The sequence below is a fragment of the Rhagoletis pomonella genome, unplaced genomic scaffold, assembly GCF_013731165.1.
Source record: "Rhagoletis pomonella isolate Grant_MI unplaced genomic scaffold, Rhpom_1.0 Rhpom_scaffold_00014, whole genome shotgun sequence".
In the NCBI taxonomy this organism is placed as follows: domain Eukaryota; kingdom Metazoa; phylum Arthropoda; class Insecta; order Diptera; family Tephritidae; genus Rhagoletis; species Rhagoletis pomonella.
In genome coordinates this window covers 8,795,818-8,816,951 of record NW_023458568.1, presented here as the reverse complement: position 1 = coordinate 8,816,951, position 21,134 = coordinate 8,795,818, and the positions used below count along the sequence as shown (strand labels likewise).

Genomic DNA, 21,134 nt, shown 5'->3' with positions numbered 1-21,134 from the left:
TGTAAGCAGGCCATTGGTAAGAGATGGGAGCCCGAGTATATGCTCTGGACCCACACAGTGGTGGTTAGACCAGCAAGGCCTCAAATATTAACCTTCCCAGCAAAGTATAGAGGATTTCTATGATCTGCATTTGCGGAGCAATCCGTACAGCAAGATTCTTCCGGACAAAGAACGCATTGGTATGCCTCTTGCAGGCTGCTTTTACGAGAATTTGGATGAAATGGAAATTCGAATTTCTAGGCAAACTTGGCCTAGATGGGATCGAAAAAGGTCTCGAAATTTATATTCTCTAAGGACGAGGATATATATCACACAATTGCTCCTCTAACAGACCACTTCTTTATAGGTAAACACGCAGAACGGCTCGGAGCGCCTTACTATAGATGCTACAGAAGCTACAAGAACTATGAGGAGGAGGAGACAGTGCTCCACTTTCTCTGTAACTACCTGGCATTATCGAGAAGCATATTGCGCTTTCTGGGGTCTGCTTTCTTTAGTGACCTTGTCAAATTGGGAGATTTAGCAAGTGGGAGTGAAAACCCTTAGTCGTGGTATCGCAACTGAACTTCGACTCGTGGCCTATGTGTGCCATTTTGTTACATTTGTTAAGCAATTTAATTAGCAACGAAATATTTGTGATCTTTCAGCCAAATCAGTGTTGCACCAATGACATGTAAACAAACCGACTGACGTTTTTGCTGGAAAAGGTGCTTTTTGCGTTTCCGTACACATTTGTAGTAGATCTCCTGTTCCTCTCAGTTAAGAGAGTAATATTGTTGTTTGACAGTTCCACAGGTTTTCGTCCGAAGTTCAAAGGAAAATTATATATAATAATATATGTATTTGTTTATTTATAGATTACTAGCTTACACCCGCGGGTTTCACCCCGCGCTTTTATACAAATATTAAAAATAATTTAATGATGTTAGTTTTTATTTATGTGCCCATTTCGTTATAGCTCGTTATTTTTTAAGCGAGTTAAGGTATTTAGGCCGTTTAAAAATATGAAATTATAAAATCTCGTCTGCGCGCTAGGCATACGAAATATATCAATCCCTATAAGTTTACCTCAAAATTGTTCCAGGTATACGACGCGTGAACGTGTAACCTTCTTGGAGGTGCCACGGCGGGTTCTAATATTTCCAACTCAAATTTAGTAACCTGGCCTTGATAAAATACCACTTCTCATTACTGTAGGAAATGCCTCAAGAGAGCTTTAGATTATAAGGTCGAACCCGGCTCTCCCTTTTCCATTTAATTAAATTTATTCTGTCTTCCACAAACACCTCCAGGTTTATGTGGCAAGAAAAAGTAAATTTGTACTGGAAGTGCCACGCCCCTTTTTCTTATAACCCTAATCTTCTTCCATGAATTTAGAATTGATTTTACATACCCCAGTACCAAGTCCCAGTACTCCACCATGAACACCTCTAGAGATAAGCAGTATAAAACAGAAAATTTGTACGGCAGGAACCATGTCCGCTTTTCGAAAAACGCAAATTCTTCTCTATGAGTATGGAATTAATTTTGTATACACATCTCAGTGCCAAGTTCCAGTCCTCTGCAATAAACACCTCCAGAGATATGCAGCATAGAAAAATCAATTTGCATGGGAGTTGCCACACCACCTTTTCCAAAACTCTCATTTTTCTCCATGAGTATGGTATTAGTTTCACATACATACATGCATACATATGTATTTCCATACCAAGCTTGAGTGCTTTACCCCAAACATTTGAAGAGATATGCAATATGAAACTTTCAGTCAGTATGGGAGGTGCTACGCCTCTTTTCCAAAAACGTAAATTTTTCTCCGTGAATATGAACATGATTTCACACAGTGTTGGCAAACTGTTAATCTGATTAACGATTAAAAATTACCGATTAAAATGTTAATCGCGTTTGACCATTAAAATTAATTAGTCGTAATCAGCTGTACGATTAATGATAACATTTTTTTAATCGTTAATCGCTGGCTGCGATTGCGTTTAATTAATTTAAAACATTAATCGTTAATCCAATTAAAAATAAAATCTGATTAATTTGTGTAGTTTCTCCTAGTTTGAAACCAAACACCAGTTATAGTAATTATTTTGTGTTTTACGCTTATACGTAATATAAAAAAATTATAATTATTGTTATCAGTAATACATAAACTGGGAACTTTTACAAACCTAGTTTGTAAAACGTTTGTTGGTATATATCTTAATGAAAATGCACACCAAATTGCTTAGATTGATGAGGAAACCCGACTTAGCCATACCGGATTAACTTGCTTTATGTGCACAGGGAAATTCCAGCATAACTTAATTAATCACCAAACCTACTAGATCAAATAAAGAGTTCATGAATAAAAATTAATTCTTTAATCGCGGTTACGATTAACTGTTTAGTCGGATTAAAATTAATCATGATTAACTGTAATCAAATTGAATTTAATCGAATTAACTAACTAATTAAAACATCAATCGATTAATGCCAACATTGATTTCACATACATATCACTATACCAAGTTTCAGTTGTCTCCCACAAATACTTCCAGAGATATGTATGTAATATGAAAATTCCAATTTGTATGGGAGGGGCCTTGAGTTATCGGACTTACTTTCAGTTAAGACCATCGTTCCGAAACCCGTAGTAAGTGTACTAAATTTCGTTCTGATCGGAAAACCGGTTAAGGAAGTAGCGTATTTTTCAATCCAGGTCATAAACCATCCTTAAGCAAAATTTCATTTTCAAACAGGTGGCAATTCTTAACAAAGTAGCCTATTGTTCAGCCTAGCTCATAAGCTATCTGTGTGAAAACTTCCATGCAAATCAGTTCACTCATTTCCGCGTATTAATTAAATTAAACATTTCTAACAGGTGGCAACTCTTAAAAAAAGTAGCTTACTTTCTAACCTAGGTCATAAGCTATCTGTGTGCAAAATTTCATGCAAATCCGTTTAGTCATTTCCGCGTATTAATTTAATTAAAATTTTTTAACAGGTGGTAACTCTTCCAAAAAATTAGCCTATTTTCCACTGTAGGTCATAAGCTATCTGCTTGAAAAATTTCATGCAAATCCATTCAGTCGTTTCCGCGTATTAATTTAATTAAACTTTTTTAAGAAAAGTAGCCTATTTTTCAATCTGGGTCATAAGCTATCTGTGTGGAAATTTTCATGCAAATCCATTCAGTCGTTCCCGCATATTAAAAAATTAAACTTTTTTAACAGGTAACAACTCTTAAAAAAATAGCCTATTAACCAATCCGGCCCATAAGCTATCTGCGTACAAAATTTCATGCAAATCCGTGCAGTCGTTTCCGCGTGATGATTTCCCAAACATCCAAACATACAAACTTTCACATTTATAATATTTATAAGAATAAGATAAGATTAGGTATATGGAACAAATATTCACTTACAGACTATGGACAAAATATGAAAACTAAGCTAAGAGTATTTAATGCAAAAATAAAATTACTATTTCAAAAATAAAATGTTGATTCAGATTAACTATAAAATTCATTTAAAAACGCACAAATTCATATTTAGAGGAAAATAAGTAAGAGGCTAAGAATTTGAGAAGTTCTCTTAAGGCTCTATAAATAGGCATAACTAGGAATATAAAAGTTTATGCGTTCTAGAAGGGAGGGGCAATAAATTATGCCTTGAATAATATCAAAGACAAAGGAGAGGGCGAGAATAATTCCCCTTCAGGTTAAGGATTTTAAGTTAATTAGCTTACATCTGGCACTATTCGATGGGATTGGGTCAACAAAGTTCAAGGATCGAAGGGCGAAGCGTAAGAACACATTTTGGATGCGCTCCAGTCTTTAAATATGGCAATCGAAGTAAGGTCTCCAAATATAAATAAAGGGTATCTGAAAGCCAGCGAAAGTTTAAAGGCATATAAATTACAATCCAAAATTAAAAGTGACAAATATAATATAAATATAAATGTATATACTAAATAGGAATACCCGGCCGGTTCATATGTAATGCTCCATATATTTTATACACATGAAATACTTGCGATTTAAATTAAAACTTTAGCCCACTGTAAAACTGTATGAGTTGGTCTACTACACTTGAATACTGTCGTTTAACAATAATTTAAAAATGTTAATATGTTAGGTGGAATGATGCAATCTCAAAATCAGAACATAAACCAACAGCAAACTCCAAATTTGGTCGCTCAACTTCAGAGACAGTTGCCAAATCATCAAAATATATCTGCACAGCAGTATCAACATCACCAGCCACCATACTAAGGAAACAGTGGCTGTTAAATACACTACCTCTCGATAATGTTGAATCACGGTAAAACTCATACGGATTTTTATTTCGAGAAGTTTTTTCAACCGATCCGTTTGAGACATGACCTTATTTTTCAACGAAGTTGCCATATTTTGAAATACATTCTTTCCTCTTTCATTGAAAAATGAAATTGTGTCCAGAACAGATCAGTTGCAGTGAGATAGAAAGGATGTTTTATTTTCGGAAATTGCTTATGTGTATGTACTTTCTCTGCTTCTTTTTTTACACTGGGCTTAAATAATTAAAATAGGTTTGTTGTGAATGTACAAATACAAATTCTTATTTTTACATTCCATAAACGTTTTGATAAAATTAATTTTTTCATACACATATTTATACGAACTTTAAGTAAATAGTAGAAGTATTGTATGCCTACTCAGTTTCCAACTAATTTAAGCTCTTTCCCGTGACGCTATTATCATCAATAAAAACAAATTTGAGTATCCCTAAATACATGAGAGACCTGTTTTTAATTCCAATAACGATCATTATACATAGTCAAGGTCTTAAGGCTGTTTTTCACTATGTCAAATTCAGTGGCATTTGTCGTCAAATAAGTGAAAACACATTGTCAAATGGGATCAAAAAGCGGTTTGTCGATTGATTTGGATCAGGATAGGTCTTTAGTCGTGTGCATGCGCTGCGAAATCGGGTAGCTGTCAGTTGTTGACCCATAATATCATCGGTAAATATATGGATAAAGGAGATAAAGTTGTGTCAAAATATGTCGCCAAAATTTTGGCGTCAAAATATGACATAGTGAAAACCAGTCTTTATATGTATATTCTTGAGTAAAGAACAGCCGCACTCAGAAACGTTCATTAAATTATGGCTAACGATTCCTTAACTAATTGTCATTAAATCCGCTCATTAATGACTCCTCTTAGAGTAAAAATGTTAAGTACATAATCGGTTGTTAATGAAAATGCTCAAAAATTTAATCATGGCATCATTTATCAAAAATTTTTTATATGACATCATTTGGTTTTAATTGTCAATGAGAAACGAAATATTTGATATTCCTTTATTTGGTTTTCTTTTTGAACACGAAAGAAAACTGAATTTTCCTTTTTAGTAGCATAAATATGCATCACAGCCATGGTACAATAATTAAAGGTCTCCCCAGAGAGCGTATTTGCCTTATTTGAGAAACATCAATGTTGCCTACACTAAAAGGTTTACTGCTAGGGAAAAGGGATATTTCCGTACCCCATATACCATGTATGTACATGTATTTTTTTTAAACAAACCTTCTTGCAGGGGACTTATTTAATTTGCAAAAGCCGAAAAAAACATTTGATTAGTAAATAAATTCAAAATTGGTATGGCTCCCTTCATTTGAAAAGTTTTTTCTTTTTTTTGAAAAATTATAAAAACTAAATTGAGCGAAAACAAAAGCAAAACCAAATAAAAGGAAAAGAATCAACATTGAACTGCGTCAAAATGAAAATAAGGGAGCACGAATTTCGATGTGAAGCCAAACTCTCTAGGAAGACAATACCTGTAATTATTGTACCATGCTTCACAGCATCGGTGGTGATCATAATTAGTGACTTTTTCATTGTACATAAGCCAGGGTTGTTCCGAATATTCGCATTCGCATTTGCACCCGCGGAACTTCCGTATAAATTATGATATTCGCATTTGCTTTCGCATTCGCAATAATCAATGCGGAGCTTTTGCGAATGCGAATATTGTACGCACTGTTAAAACGTATATCTGGCAAACAAAAATTTTAGCCAATATTTTTTGCCTGTAGAGATGCTACGGTAGACTGTCCCCTACGTCCACCTTCTTTCGTAATTTAAAGGCAAAGCGTAAGAAAATACTAGGTATTTCCAGCGGAAATGTTCAACGGCTGGCTATAAAGAGAATCGAATATTATTTGTCAAAGGTCTGTTGAAAAAACTGGATGAATCTCTAGTTGTTTTCTACTTTTTCTTAGTGTAATTATTTTGTTTCCTCGTAAAACTTATTATTCTTAAGTTCGGTGCTTCCTTCTATTAGTGTTTCAGCTCGAAAACAAAAACATTTATTTTAATTTTGTGTAAATTGTCAAAATTAGCAAGCATCGAAATAAAGATAAAATGGTATGTAAATAAGTCGACAGCCAAGTTCACAAATTAAATAAGAAATAATTCAAGGTGAATTTTATATCTATTGAGGCGTGGGACTTGGCATGTAATATATGGTTAGTATCATGATACAAAAAATAAGGTAGTTTCATTACTACTATTTTTTGATTATAAAGCAGACTTTTGACATTTCTCCAGATGTAAACATTAAGCATAGCCTTGCCACATTGAAATTTTTTGATAGGGGAGATTTTCTTTTAAATATTTGGGAGTAAAATTTACATACAAACAATAGTAAGTTGATGTGCTCGGCAATCAAATTTGAAAATTTTTCTCAAGCGTTTAAAAGATCCTTTGAATAATATCGATGTGCAGAGATGAAGAAATAAAATAAAATCTAGTTTTGAAACATTTATTTGTTAAAATCTGTTTTTCATTTCATTTTAAACAAAATGAAAAAATTTACATAAAAAAAACTTTTTTTTTGTTAAATAGTCCGTAGAAGATGTATTGTTAGATATTTCGTCATTGAAGCATAGTCTGAAACCACGATTCGGAGAATGTTGAATGGTCTCATTGCCCTCACAATGAAAGGAGTCACAATTTCAGAATTCTCCGAAAATGAAGTATCTATAAGTAACTCTGGACACAAAACTTTCGTGAAAATCTAACGAGGAACACAAAACCTCTAAAGAATGGGTAGCATTTTGGCAATGTAAACTGGTCTTTGGATTTATACCTCTATGATCAGACCGATAATTAGCTATGCGACAGTGATGGGGTGGAGCAGATTCTCAATCAGAGCGTGGGAGGTCTGCTTGCAAACTTCAAAGAACTACTGCCGTGTGCGGTACGAAAGATTTCTCTACAATACGTGGCGTTGCTCTTGATGCACTGCTGCACTCACCGTCATTAACTTTTCTCTTGGCAAGCATGTTTCGGTCTTCCAGGCTGAGATATTTGCAATCCTCAAGGATATGGACTACGTGGTGGAAAATAGGTGGAGCGAAAGGAGTTTACGTGACGGCCAATCTGCACTTAATTTTGTAAATATTTTTTTTTACAATAAATAAATGATTTTTGAGGGCTAGGTATGGCAGCACGAAATGTCACAATCTGCTTAATTGTCAGGTAGTTAATATGGCGCCCGAAAATTGACAATGAAACTACCTTCTTTTTTGTATCATGGTTAGTATAGTATGGAAAGGGCTTAACTCACATCGTAGCTGAAATACAAAAGGCCGTTACTAACTAAAAATCCAAAATTAACTTTTTGATTGATGCATTTGATCGAATCATCGTTTTAGGCAATACAAAAATTTGGTTAGTTGTGATTTTTTGCATTTTAGCAACAATGTGAAATAAGCCCTCTTTGTTGCGTTCATTCGCCTCAAAAAATATATCAAAACACATTGAGCGCATGGAATGGAACAACAAAACAGATTTGATAGCTTATGGTACCGACAGCGGTGAGTAATTAAAATTGTGACTGCCTGCAACTAGGAAGCTCAACTAACTAATAAAAAAAAAAACTAATTACAAGGTATTCATTACAGGCGAACCTTTCCAAGGAGTCACCCGAGAACTAAGCAAATCTGAGACCTTTATCGTCCGTGATTCAAATTATTATAAAAAACGGGGTATCTTTTTAACAAAATAACAAGATTTTAAACTATTTTTGCTGGCAGCCCCGACTTTAAAAACAGAATTTTTTTCAAAATTTTCATTCCTAGAAACTAACAATTTATTTGCCATATCCACCTATTCACACACAAATTTTTCAAACCAGTCACAGAAGACAGGATTAAAAATTAAGTACAAGAACTGAAATCGAAAAACGCTGATGACGTAACAGGTTCTCCAAATTCTGAAACAATCAAAGAATTGATGTTCCAAATTGGAACACAACGCTGTTTAAACAAAGATCTTGCCATGATGCTAGATTATGAAGAGGAAAGTCAGGAGGATACATCCGACATTTGCAGCCCCGATGCAATTCCCAAAAAATAACTGTTGCACCGCAATAAAAAAAAAAAAAACATAACTGAAGGTCCTCTGAACTGGTGCAGCGTCAATCGAAAAGAATTTACAGTTTTGTCAAGTTTCAAGTTTGTCACCTCGAGCGACCGCGGATGTCTAAAATTCCACATTCGCAACATCCCTAACATAAACCACAAAAATGTAAGGTGGTCGCGTTTATCACATCAGTCGCCAGCATCCACCATGAAATAATAGAGTTCTGCACAGACCTTGATTCCTGCAAAAAAAAACAACATACAATGCAAGAACTTTGGACAAAATGTGGACTCGTGTCAATATATTCTTTTAATCAATTTATTCAGTCAGCTTTAAATTAAAAACTAAATAAAAATAACTGTTTAATTTCTGCACAAATGCCTTGCATATTAAGATTGCCAGCTATTCTGATGACATTGCCGTGATTGAGGAATTTATAGTCGAATAAACATTTGAAATGAAAGGATAGTTTGGTCACTTGTCAATGAAGGGGGGTTTTCCATACTCAATAGCTTGCGTCTATTCATCCATTGTACATATCGCACACCGTCTTCAATAGAGTCACAACTCAAAATTTGGAATTTTTGAAATGATGCGCTAAAAAGTACACAGAGCTTTTATTTACCTTTCAGCAAAAGCTGGAGCAAATTTTTGATACAATTTCTTGAAAAACCTAAGCTAAAGTCGCCTTTGCCCATATGATTCGCATGGGCTACGAAATAGTTTTTCGCATTTTCTGACGAACGTATTATTTTGAGTTGTGACTCTTTTGAAGACGGTGTGCGATATGTATACATACATATGTATATGGCGATGGTCCTTTGTGGCAAAGAATGTAAAATACCCCAATGGAACTTGATTTAAGGTTTGCAGAAGCTCTGCAATCGAGATTTATCTTCGCACTTATTCCACAACTCTGAAAATTCGCCCAAATTAGATATAGAGGCATATTCTTGTTTTCGTACGAATCGAAAATTAAAAAGTTAAAGTAACCGAATTAGACGAATATATGTTCATTTTTAACCATAGCGACATTTTTTGCTATCGTTGGAAAGCTGCTGCTTTCGTCACTCGCGCTCTATCGCGCGCTGTGATTCAAAAACAAAACAAATAAGTTTAAAGACGTAACATACATAGTATGTAGTTTTAATTCATATTTAATATATGTATATTGAACAAAAATATTTCATGAGATCCAACATTTATGCTAAATATAAAAAAAGACCTTAAATTCAACGAGTTAAAATCAAAAGCTATGGAGAAACATTTCATTAAACTTAATATAGTTTCAAAAAATCTTATGATCTAGGGGTACAAACTTAAAACTAAAGTTCCAAATTTCACCTTTCTAAAATTCTTAAAATAAATACATACGCATTCAAATTACAAAACAAAGAACACATTTAATGAGATTAAATATTTACAGCAAAGGCATTTTGGCATTGATTTTTTTACGATATTCAAAATGTTGTTCATGCAATATTTTTTTCGTTAAGTTTTTTTACACACATTTAGAAGTCAATCTGCAACAAAATCCATGCAAATAAAAAATTTTAAACTTTGAAAAAAAAAATTGGGAAAATTCGGCTAATTTTTCCTGAAAATGTAAAATTTTTTAATCATAATACCTAAATTAATTCCAGTACGCAGTTTTACGGCCCATTCAAATTTGTTGTGATAAAAAGGAAGTTTGAAGTTGCTAAAAATTCCCGTTGGTATTTGATATTTTTCGCTCAACGCACTTTTTCCATATAACGAATTTTTTGTATAGAAGAAAATGCGCAACACCGTCAGCGAAAAAATTATCAACAATCAAAGGAATTTTTTAGCAACTTCAAACTTTGTTTTTATTATACATACTAAAATTAGTGAGCCGTAAAACTGCGCACTGGAATTTATTTTAGAAACTATGATTAAATAGTTTAAAAATTTTATAAAAATTTGCTGAATTTTCCTTAATTTTGTCCAAAGCTTAAAATTTTGATTTACTAGGTTTTTTGTGGAATGAGCTCTATATTCATAACAAGCTAACATAAAAATGTTTAGCATAAAAATCAATGCGAATATGGTAAAAAATAAATGCCAAATTATTTTTGCAAGTGACTTTACATAAAGTTTAGACTTCTAAGAATTAAAGTTTTTAAAATAGGAATTTAAAAATAGCAAGCTATCAACCGAGCCTGGCGCTAGCCGGTTCCTTTTCTCTGATATGGTATTGCCAGCCAGAGAAAAAGTTCTCAGCAGCTGCACTGCTAGCTGGCATTGAATGGATTTGCAACGCTAGTTTCGACAAATGAGGGAACTTTTTTCCATTTTCTTTCCACCACTCAATTACGTTGAAGTTTTCAGTCATTTCAATTGTTTCCTTACTATATCTTTCCACTTCATCTTCAGGTATTTCTATTGTTTGTGAAACAGGTCGCCTGAACAAGTGAGAAAAAAAGAACTGGGCATCGTTGTTAGGAGGCAAAGAGTTGTCAGGAAAGGAACCTGTGCAACTTAAAATACTTTCATCCGAGTTATTTTGATTAACTAAAGGTTGTAATGCCAAGGGAGGTGAAGGAGTGGTCAAGCTTGAAAGTTCATTATCACTAAATTGTGCAGAATTGGGTTGAGAAATAACAGTTCTTTCGTTAATGCGAGAAATGCAAAAGTCCTTTATAACACTTAACGTCATTTTGTTGCATATTTATAGCTGGTGGATATAAGAAGCATGCAGCTTTATGCCACAAACTTAAATTGGCTACCCATATTTCATCAATATTTTGTTTAACCCTTTCTTTCAAAACTGAAATTGGAGCTACATCAGAAACGAATTCTATTGTATCTGCCATCTCACGATAACTACAATTATAAATCACGTACTTAATGGCCGCTGATCAATTATTGCACTCAAAGAATAACACAACTTGAAAAATTAGCAAATGCACCCAATGATCGCGTTCAACTAATGCATGCAAAGAATAACACGACAACGACGACGATCAACTGATACATGCAAGGACAATTCGAGTGGCTCGCGCCACAAAACGTTTCATGCCTTGGCTGTGGTGACGGCGAGTATGTGTGTGTACATATAACATTTCTATACTCGTTCACGCTAACGCCACTTTGGTGGTTGAAGCGAGCACAATGTGTTGCCGCAATCGTCGTGCGCAATGAGCTAACGGCGCATTACTTGTTATTGAACATAAACGAACGATCATACAAAGCCCGAGTAAATGATCGAGTATACACAAAATCTAGGTATCCGTTGCAGCTCTCTGATATGTACATACATAATATTAAAGATTACTTTTGACATATCCCTATTTTAAAAATTAAAGAGCCATTTAAATTAACTAAATTTAAGCATAATTTATTATTTTTTATTTAACAAACAATTTTGTGGATTACGCTTGTATTTAGTATTGAAAGACAAACACTAACAACAACAAAGATCCTTAAGGATTTACAGCCAATGTAATATACGATAATTAGAAACTTAAATAAAGATTTTGACGCTAATAAGAGTACTGTGATGTACTAAATCCACGGAATAGTTCACGTAAAGAGAAACAATCAAGAACGTAGATACTGAAGACCACTCAGATTGAGAAGTGTCTATATCATTCTAGGTGAAAGGGGTCCAACTACGGTTTGAAAACACCATGTTAATGCCGCACAAACTAATATTTTTATGCAAAAAAATATGTTAAAATGGGGAAATTAGTAAACAAGATTTTTCACAAATAATACGTCACGGACTCACCGACAAATGCATACAATCTTAATAAAAGTAGCCAATGCAGTTACCTATTAAAAGTGACAGTTAATGCCGTACAATTCGATATATTGAGGCAAAAACACTTTTCAAAATGGTGAAATTAGTCAAAAAGATTTTGCACATAGAGTACTTCCAAGGACTCAACGGCGGATGCATAGACAAATCTTGATAATTTTATGAAGAGATGAAATTAGATACATGAAATCAGCAACGTGAATACAAAAATACAACACGTGATATTAACGGCAGCCCTGCCAGATGTACGGATTTTTCCGTACGGTACGGATTTTCAGGGGTGAAAATGGTTGTACGGATTCAACGTACGGATTTTTAGCGTTCCGTCAAGATGTACGGATTTTTCGAGAGTTTGTTTCATATTGTATAAATTTTCCTGTTTTACAGATGTCTCATAGGTTTCTTATAGTTCCTGAACCCTCCATTTTTTTTATTAAAAAATCCGCTATTTTCGTACTTGAGGGACTTATCTATAAACAGTTTGACTATTTATCACCCGGTTTTACAAATCAAACATGAGAAGAGGATTTATAGATCTTTAAAATTGGTAGACTTCGATTGTTGGCAGTTTTTGTCGCGTAAAATGTAAAAAAAACCCTTAACTTTAACCATCTCTTCAAACATTATACTGTTACTCGGTAGGGTCGACAACCCACCTGAAAAGTTTTGTTACATGTACATAAACTTTGAACACACTGCTTGTTAAAAGGCTGTAGTCAGAAAAATTATAAGGTTGTCTGTGAAGCAATCAATAAATAGGAGTAATGGAAATATGTGTTTCTTTATTTTATGTTATTAAAAGTACGATTCCTGTATTCACCTAAGTACAAACGATTTTTTTTGCTCGCCGAACAAATTTGAGCGTACGAATTTCGTACGGATTTTCCACGGACCACTTTTTGTCTTTGTACCGCTTTGGGATAATAATTTTTCGGAGAAGTTGGTGGCAGTGATGGGACTTAAAAAAATGTTGTGTGGTAGAATCTGGAAAAAAATTTGGTAGATTTCAAAAAAAAAAGTGGTAGATCTCAGGCTTTGGATCAAACTTTGTACAAAAATTAAACAAATTCTGTAAGGTTTCACCTAAACTACAAACTTTTTAATCAGACTCTAAAAAAATTTATTTTAGTATAACGAAGTGCTAGATTGAAGTTGCTAAAAATTTAATTGAGTTTTGTCAATTTTTTCCTAGACAATTTTTTCCTACAGTGTAAAGCGGTTCCTTCCATATCAAAGTATTTTTGGAACATACATTTTTTTGCAAACCTTGTGGAGTGCTGTCAGCGTTTCATTCCATCACATCACGAAGTAGCGAACAAATGTGGCACGTTGCAGAACCCGCTACTTGTGATTTGCCGATTTTGACAATTCTCAAGTAAATGGGAAGAACGCCTCAAAACTTAAGATGCATTGAAATTTGCTAAAACTTTCACAAAAATCGCCGTTTTTTAATCTTCGCTACTAGTTTTTTTTTATAAATCACATATTTTAAAATTTAACGTAATGAAACCACGTTTCCTGTCGAAAAATTTATGATTGAGAAAATTTACTATTTTACAGTTTATTTTATCGTCCCATTCGGCTTTGTTTACCTTTAATTGAGAAATTTCATCGCCGCCGGGAATGTTACGATATAGTGTTAAGTGTTGGACAATTTTAGCTCTTTAAATTAAGAAAATTATGTCGAGCAAAAATAAAACTAGGTACTCAAAAACGCGAATATGTGGAAGATTTCAGACCTTTTGTGGTAGATGTGGTAGATGCTCAAAAAAGTGGCAGATCTACCACAATGTGGTAGAAGTCCGATCACTGGTTGGTGGTGCCAGAAATGACTTCGCCATTATATATTTGAAATATCCAACTTATTCAGCCTAACCTGCTCCGCTGGTGAATGGAACAAACGGACGCCTTCGTGAGTCCACGTTTTTCTGCAAATTACACAGCTTGGCTTAGGCATTATTAATTTTTTAATCACAAATAAATTATGTAGTATTTTTGCACAAAAATTTAAACGGAAAGTTTTAGAAATAAAAACAATGTTGCAAACAAATAATAAATGGCCAAATTGCCCCCAAAATATATGTAAATACTTCCAAAGAACCAACACATAAAACGATTAACGAATAAAGGCAACATTGTGAAATACAAGGCAGCCGAATGTCAGAAAATGAACAGAGAATGCGGCTTTATTACTTCACCTGTTTATTGTGCCATGTATATGTATGTAATGCCAATTCAGCAGAGAAAAATAATAAATAAAACATTGTCAAAATCGGTCGTTAAAAAGTTAAGCAAAGGTTTTTCTTTACTTAACTTTAATGTTCACTAAATGCCGTTAATGAATCATTAACTCTGATTATCAAACCCCAACGCGCTTTTTTAGCAACTTAAAATTTGCACTTTATTGTACTAGAATTTAATAAACTATAAAACTGCATACCAAAAATTATTCTAGAAATTAAAAATAAAATGCATGAAATTGGGATGAAAGGTTTGTGGAATTTTTGTGCAAAGTACGAAATTAAGATTTATACGGTATTTGTTAGATAAAGAGCCATACTTTTATATAAAAATAATGAACCTTAAAAAATCAAATAAATGTAGTCAAAACTGGTAACGGTGACGGGATAGCGGTGACGGTTCGGTGGTCAATGATGATAATCGTGAGAGCGTAAGAATGGTAAACGCCCACAGTACTTGTGCTGCAGCCAATAAGAGCGGCGGTGCTGTTTGCGGCGGCAGTAGCATCCCCTTCTTTGTAGTAGTTTCGGTGCTGCGGTGATGTTGACGGTGGCTCAAATAGTGACGAGGGCGGTAGCGACCTCCCGCAGTGATAACAGTCTTGGCGGCCCTGGTTATGATAACGGGCCACTTTTGGGTTACGACGGGGGCAGCAGCCCTGAGCGGTGATGGTGACTGGGCGTACCTTAGGTTTTTGATGCTCGTGACGGGGGATGACGGCCCGGGGGCGGTGATAGCGTTAGCGGCCCGGATTTTTCACGAAGGGGACAACTCCGGCCCTGATGAGTAATGGCGGTGACTACGGCCCTGGATGACGAGGATGTGGGCGGTCCTTACAGATGGCACGTAGCGGCCCATCGGTAGCGGTCTGGCGTAGGGGCGTCGATGCTATTGGCGGCCCAGTGATCGTGAAGAGGTGCTCGGCCTTGAAGGTAGCGACGGACCTGGTTAGCACTGGCACAGTTTACGGTCCTCGGTGACAAACGGTGGCGGATCTTCACTGTAGTCGTGGCCTAGGGGCGGTAGTTGGTGCCGGCGGTCCGAAACAGTCACGGAAGGGAAGCTACGGAAGCTGACCTACGGAAGGTGATCGTTAATATGTATGTTTTCTGCAACTGTCAGAGCCGGGGGCGCTCAAGGTTACGCGGCCTAAGCCGTCTCGATGCGCCCCGTGCGTACCCATGGAGGCGGAACAGTATGTATTCAGTCGTGGTGGCTTGGCATTGTGAGGCGGTTGTAAGGTGAGAAAGAAAAGAATTTTCTTTTACATATAATAATAAAAAAAATGTACATAAAATAAATACTATTCTCGAGACTAATATATATAAATATTTTTTTTTGTACTTGTAAGGTTACTTATAGTTATACCCAGTTTTCCTCTTTCAGGTATGAAATTACATTTCACTCAAAGGTAGAAAATTGGGAAAGCAAAAAAAAAAATAAGTTGTTCATTTCATGCGTTTATAAGTGAGTATGACATATATATGATGAAATGTTAATCTTCCAGTTCCGTGGGGTGTTTTGGCAATCTTGGTGGGTCGTATTGTGTAGCTTCCTTCTCGGTCTTCGAATTCTATCACGCGAGTTTGCTCGCGGTACCTGACCAAGGCGTGGTCTTCGTCCATGAGGAGGACATTGAGTTTGCGTCTGTGCCAGCGGATTCGCCATTCGCGTAAATTTTTGTATGGTCATTGTAGGCGTAGGTTTCGGAATGGATCTTCCGGTGTTGTATCCTCGATGTTTACTGCACGGTCTAGTACGGGTTTTACCGTGGTGAACTCTTTGTTGTTGCTGTCGGCTAGTGAGCTGGTTATGTCACGAGTTTCTGCAGGGCGTGTAGTGATCGTGAATAGTGGTTCCCATTAGTCTGGGTGTGGTAATGCTAAAGGCTCCATTTTCACGGGTACGTGGCTTGTGGGACTGCTTCGAAAGGAGGTCGCCTTGGTAATATTGGCCGAGGTTCGTCAGGTGGTGTTGGTTGGCGATTCTTTCTCGACTTTCGCGTGATGCCACCTTAGCTCTTTGCTGCTGAGTAACTTTGGCCGACGGGTAGTAGTACAACTCCGGTAGGTTGCGTCTTAGTGTAATGACGTGCTCGGCGGTAGTGCTTGGTCCGGTGATTTTGGAAAACAGCATCTTGTGGTAGTCCAAGAAGTGGGTAAGTTCCTGGTTCGGTTCCTCATCCAGATAAGCCCGTTCTGTTACGCAACACATCGTGGGTGTAGGTTTTGGTGACGTCGGGATTTAGTGGCTAGCCATCTAAGGTTACAACAATGCCTCGTTTTGACAGGAAGTCCATTACTAGTATCATTCGTTCTGCTAGGTTCGGTATCACTGCTACCGCCGTGCGTGTGAATCGCTCGTTATACTTGGTTCTGACGGGGTAGGTGTGGGTACTGGCAACGCATGTCTGTTCGCGAGTTGGACGTTCTGCTTATTAGGCTGCGGTCGGATGTTGAATCGTTCTAAGTGGGCGCGCATTCTGTCGTCCACGTACGTTAGAGTGGCTCCTGTGTCCACCAGTGCTCGTACGTGTAAGCCTTCGATGGTGACGTCGGCGTAGAAGCGACCGTCGATATTCCTCCGTTCGGATTGCAATGTAGTAGCTTGAGCGATGGGTGGCGCTATAATGGTTGATTTGGGGCATTGACAATTCCTGAAGAAAGTTCCGTCTTGTCCGCAATGGGAGCAGAACAGCCGGCGCGGGTTGTGACAATGGTAACGCTGATGCCCACGCTTCTTGCAGCGCCAGCAGGTGTTTCTTGCATCATACCGGCTAGCTCATACTCATCGGCGAGCTCCATGAGCTCCTCGATGGTTTGGAATTCGCTTCTTTTGACGAAGAGTCGGTACTCGACTCGGCGGCCGTCATAAATACGTTCTAGGTGGTTTTCGTGGCACATGATCGGATGTTGTCGGATGAGCGTCTGGAGGGCAAGGATGTAGTCCTTGGCTTTTTCCCTGTGCATCTGTTTCCGCTGGCGAATTTTATCTTCTATATGGTTTATGTGTCGTTTAGGCAGGAAGTATCTTCCTGCCTCGACGCGGAATCTAGCCCAGGTGGTTATTTGTTGCCTTTGGATGCGGAACCATTGGAGTGCTTTGCCGCGTAAGATCTCGGGGAGGGTTGGGAGCAGTTGGTCTGGCAGGATTTGATAACATTCGGCCAGTTCCTCAATCCGCTCCAAGAAGTCGTGCAGGGCATCGCCGCCGGAATAGTGTACGTCCCAACGATGGACAGTACTCATTACTTCAGCGTTACTAAGCCTGTCTCGTTGGGGAGCTGCCGGTTTTGCTCATCCGGCTCATCATTTTGATTCGCCCAGTTTGATGGCTGGAGTGGCTTCGGGTGATGGCTTTGCGACCCTGGCTTCTTCAGCGGTGATCTCCATTCCTAGTTCTTTTAGGAGATTATCAGTTGATTTTCTACTTCGCTTGGTTCTGATGAGGTGGCTTAAAGCACTCCGTAGCTCATCGACTGTGTTCCCCTCAACTGGTAACTGGTGTTGTCTGCATTCCTCCTTCGACAGGAATAATGCATGTTATTCTTTTGCACATGCGCCTGCAGATCTGGGTCCCTGCTCGGGCTCCATTTATGAGGTGGGTTTTATCGAAGGCAACTCAGCCGCTCGTCGGCCGCTGTGGTGTAGTGGTAAGCAGTGCGCGCTTCCACTCCGCAACGCCTGGGTTCAAGCCCTGGTCAAAGCAACATCGCAAAAAAATATAGAAAAAGGTTTTTTCTTAACAGCGGTCGTCCCTCGGCAGGCAATGGCAAACCTCCGAGTGTATTTCTGCCATGAAAAACAGCTTCTCATAAAAATACAATCGCCGTTCGGAGTCGGCGTAAAACTGTAGGTCCCTACGCTTTGTGTGACAACTTCAAGGCGCACGCCACAAATCGGAGGAGAAGCTCGGCCAAACACTAACATATGTGTAAGCGCCAATCTATTATTATTAACTCAGCCGCTCCAGGGTTGGGCGGAGGTCCCACTGAATAAAATAAAACACAGTAGTTTACTGTAAAGAACACAACCACACACACGCGGCTGTTTGGCCAGAATACCGGCACCTTGACCTCCAAGAAGAAAGAGGGAGGTATGGAGAGGGAGAGAGACTAACTCGTCGGGGGTCGGCGTCGTGGTTCAGAGGGCGGAGGCTGTCTGATGGCTAGTGACGGTAACGTTGACGGTGAGAGCGGTGACGGTTCGGTGATCAATGATGATAACCGTGAGAGCGGTAGCGAACGTAAGAATGGTAAACGCCCACAGTACTGGTGCTGCCGCCAATGGGAGCGGCGGTGCTGGTTGCGGCGGCAGTAGCAGCCCCTTTGTAGTAGTAGTTCCGGTGCTGCGGTGATGTTGACGGTGGCCCAAATAGTGACGAGGGCGGTAGCGACCTCCCGCAGTGATAACAGTCTTGGCGGCCCTGGTTATGATAACGGGCCCTTTTTGGGTAGGCAGCAGCCCTGAGCGGTGATGGTGACTGGGCGTACCTGAGGTTTCTGAGCCTCGTGACGGGGATATGTGACGAAGAGGACAACTTCGGCCCTGATGAGTAATGGCGGTGACTACGGCCCTGGATGACGAGGATGTGGGCGGTCCTTACAGATGGTACGTAGCGGCCCTTCGGTAGCGGTCTGGCCTAGGGGCGGCGATACTATTGGCGGCCCAGTGATCGTGAAGATGTGCTCGGCCTTGAAGGTAGCGATGGCCCTGGATAGCATTGGCACAGTTTACGGTACTCGGCGACGGTCGGTGGCGGACCTTCACTGTAGTCGTGGCCTAGGGGTGGTAGTTGGTAGTGGCGGTCCGAAACAGTCACGGAAGGGAAGCTACGGAAGTTGACATACGGAAGCTGATCGTTAGTATGTTAACTGCAAACTGTCGGCCCCTCTCGCAGGCAGAGCCAGGCGGTTTTACCCGCCGCACAATGCCCGCTCGCCACGCGGTAATCTAAGTGGGCAGGAGGGTTAGGCTCCTGTCCACTGAGACCGGTTTTATAAAAAAGTGGGTTGGTGGTCTGTGCGAGGGGTATTCCCCCTCTCGCAAGCCCCTTCAACCTTTCGGCCTTTCCCGTAGGAAGGGCCAGGGGCGCTCAAGGTTACGCGGCCTAGCCGTCTTGATGCGTCCCGTGCTTACCTACGGAAGCTGTTGCTGGCTGAGTTAGCGTCGATCAACTTAAGTCGGTTGTCAATGAACCGGTTGAGAAGCGAATGAAGATTGCGTTTTTGGGCATGCTTGCGTAATGAATTTTCGCGGAGTATTGGTGTACATGAATGCTTTGGGTTGCTGTGTACTCTTGCGTGCTTTGCTTTGATTGTCCATACGTATGGGTGTATGTATGTAAAGTTGTATGTGTATAAGTGCGTAGCGTATGTATTGTTGTATGTATGTATGTATATAAATGCGTAGTTTAAGTATGCTTGTATGGTTGTGCGTATGAATGTATGTATGTATGGTTGTACGTAGGAATGTAGATATGTACGTATGTACATATGTTTGTTAATGTAGCGTAGGGGAGCTACGTTACACGTTGAAGTGAGCACATCGCGGGACATGGCAAGTAAGCTGAGTGGGAGATCGACCTATCTCGGCAGCCAGTTCGAAAACGCCCTATCTCAGAAAACTTTTCAAGAACGCCCTACTTCAGAATTTTATTGAAAAACAATCTATTTCAGAATTTTATTGAAAAACACTCTATTTCAGAATTTTGTTTAAGAACGTTCTATCTCAGAGCTCGGTTCAAAAAAGCCCTATCTCAAACGAAAATACATTGAAAATAAGCTGAGATAGGGCGTTTTTGAATCGGCAGCTGAGATAGGGGGTTATTCAACCCAATTCTTAGGTAGGGTGTCTTCCAATAAAATTCTGAAGTAGGGCGTTCTTGAAAAGTTTTCTGAGATAAAGCGTTTTTGAAAAATTTTCTGAGATAGGGCCTTTTCGAACTGGCTGCCGAGATAGGTCGATCTTCCACTCAGCCATCGAAATGTTATTTTTTCATGAAATAACCTTTTTTGAAAAAACTACATAATTAATGGTAAAGAAATTACTATTATTTAGAAAGTACAAGTTATTACCTTTAATTCGATATTACATATTTTGTCATTATCTACTTTTGGGTTTCAACAATTTAGTGATAATAAAAAATACAAATAAATAAAGCAAATAAACCTCCTATGTCTTCTTTATTTATTACCTGCGCCGAATAAATTTGGTATCGTTCAAATCAGTGTGAAAAGTTCTATCAATCGGTTATTTTTGGTTATTTTATAGCTAAACGGTCGCTATTCTACACTTGTTCTAGAAAATTACGCAAACGAAGGTGATGCTCACGAACATTTAGTATGAAGAATTTTTGATTTTACTACTAATATCATTATAAACTGTATAGTAAGCAACATTCTGCACAAGTAAAGTAGTCGATTTTATGTGTGGAAGCGAGAACACGTTTTATTACAAAACCTTTCTATTATTGAATCATGATAATTCTCCATATATTTTATACATATAAAATACTTGGGATTTTAATTAAAACAATTATAAAACTTTAGCCCACTGTAAAAATGTATGAGTTGGTCTACTACGCTTTCTTACTGTCGTTTAACAATAATTTAAAAATGTTAATATAAGGGCAATAATATTTATCTTTATATATTTTAGGTGGAATGGTTCAATCCCAAAATCAGAACATAAACCAACAGCAGACTCCAAATTTGGT

At 38.0% G+C, this 21,134-nt stretch overlaps 1 protein-coding gene across 1 annotated transcript in view; it reads left to right on the top strand.

The window, feature by feature from the left end:
* The window catches only part of LOC118749131 (mediator of RNA polymerase II transcription subunit 12), a 192,179-nt gene that overhangs the window by 165,384 nt on the left and 5,661 nt on the right, over window positions 1–21,134 (top strand). The window contains exon 11 of the mRNA XM_036483899.1: window positions 21,077–21,132. Within this exon, the coding sequence (XP_036339792.1) occupies window positions 21,077–21,132 (56 nt within the window). The remainder of the gene's footprint in view (window positions 1–21,076; window positions 21,133–21,134) is intronic.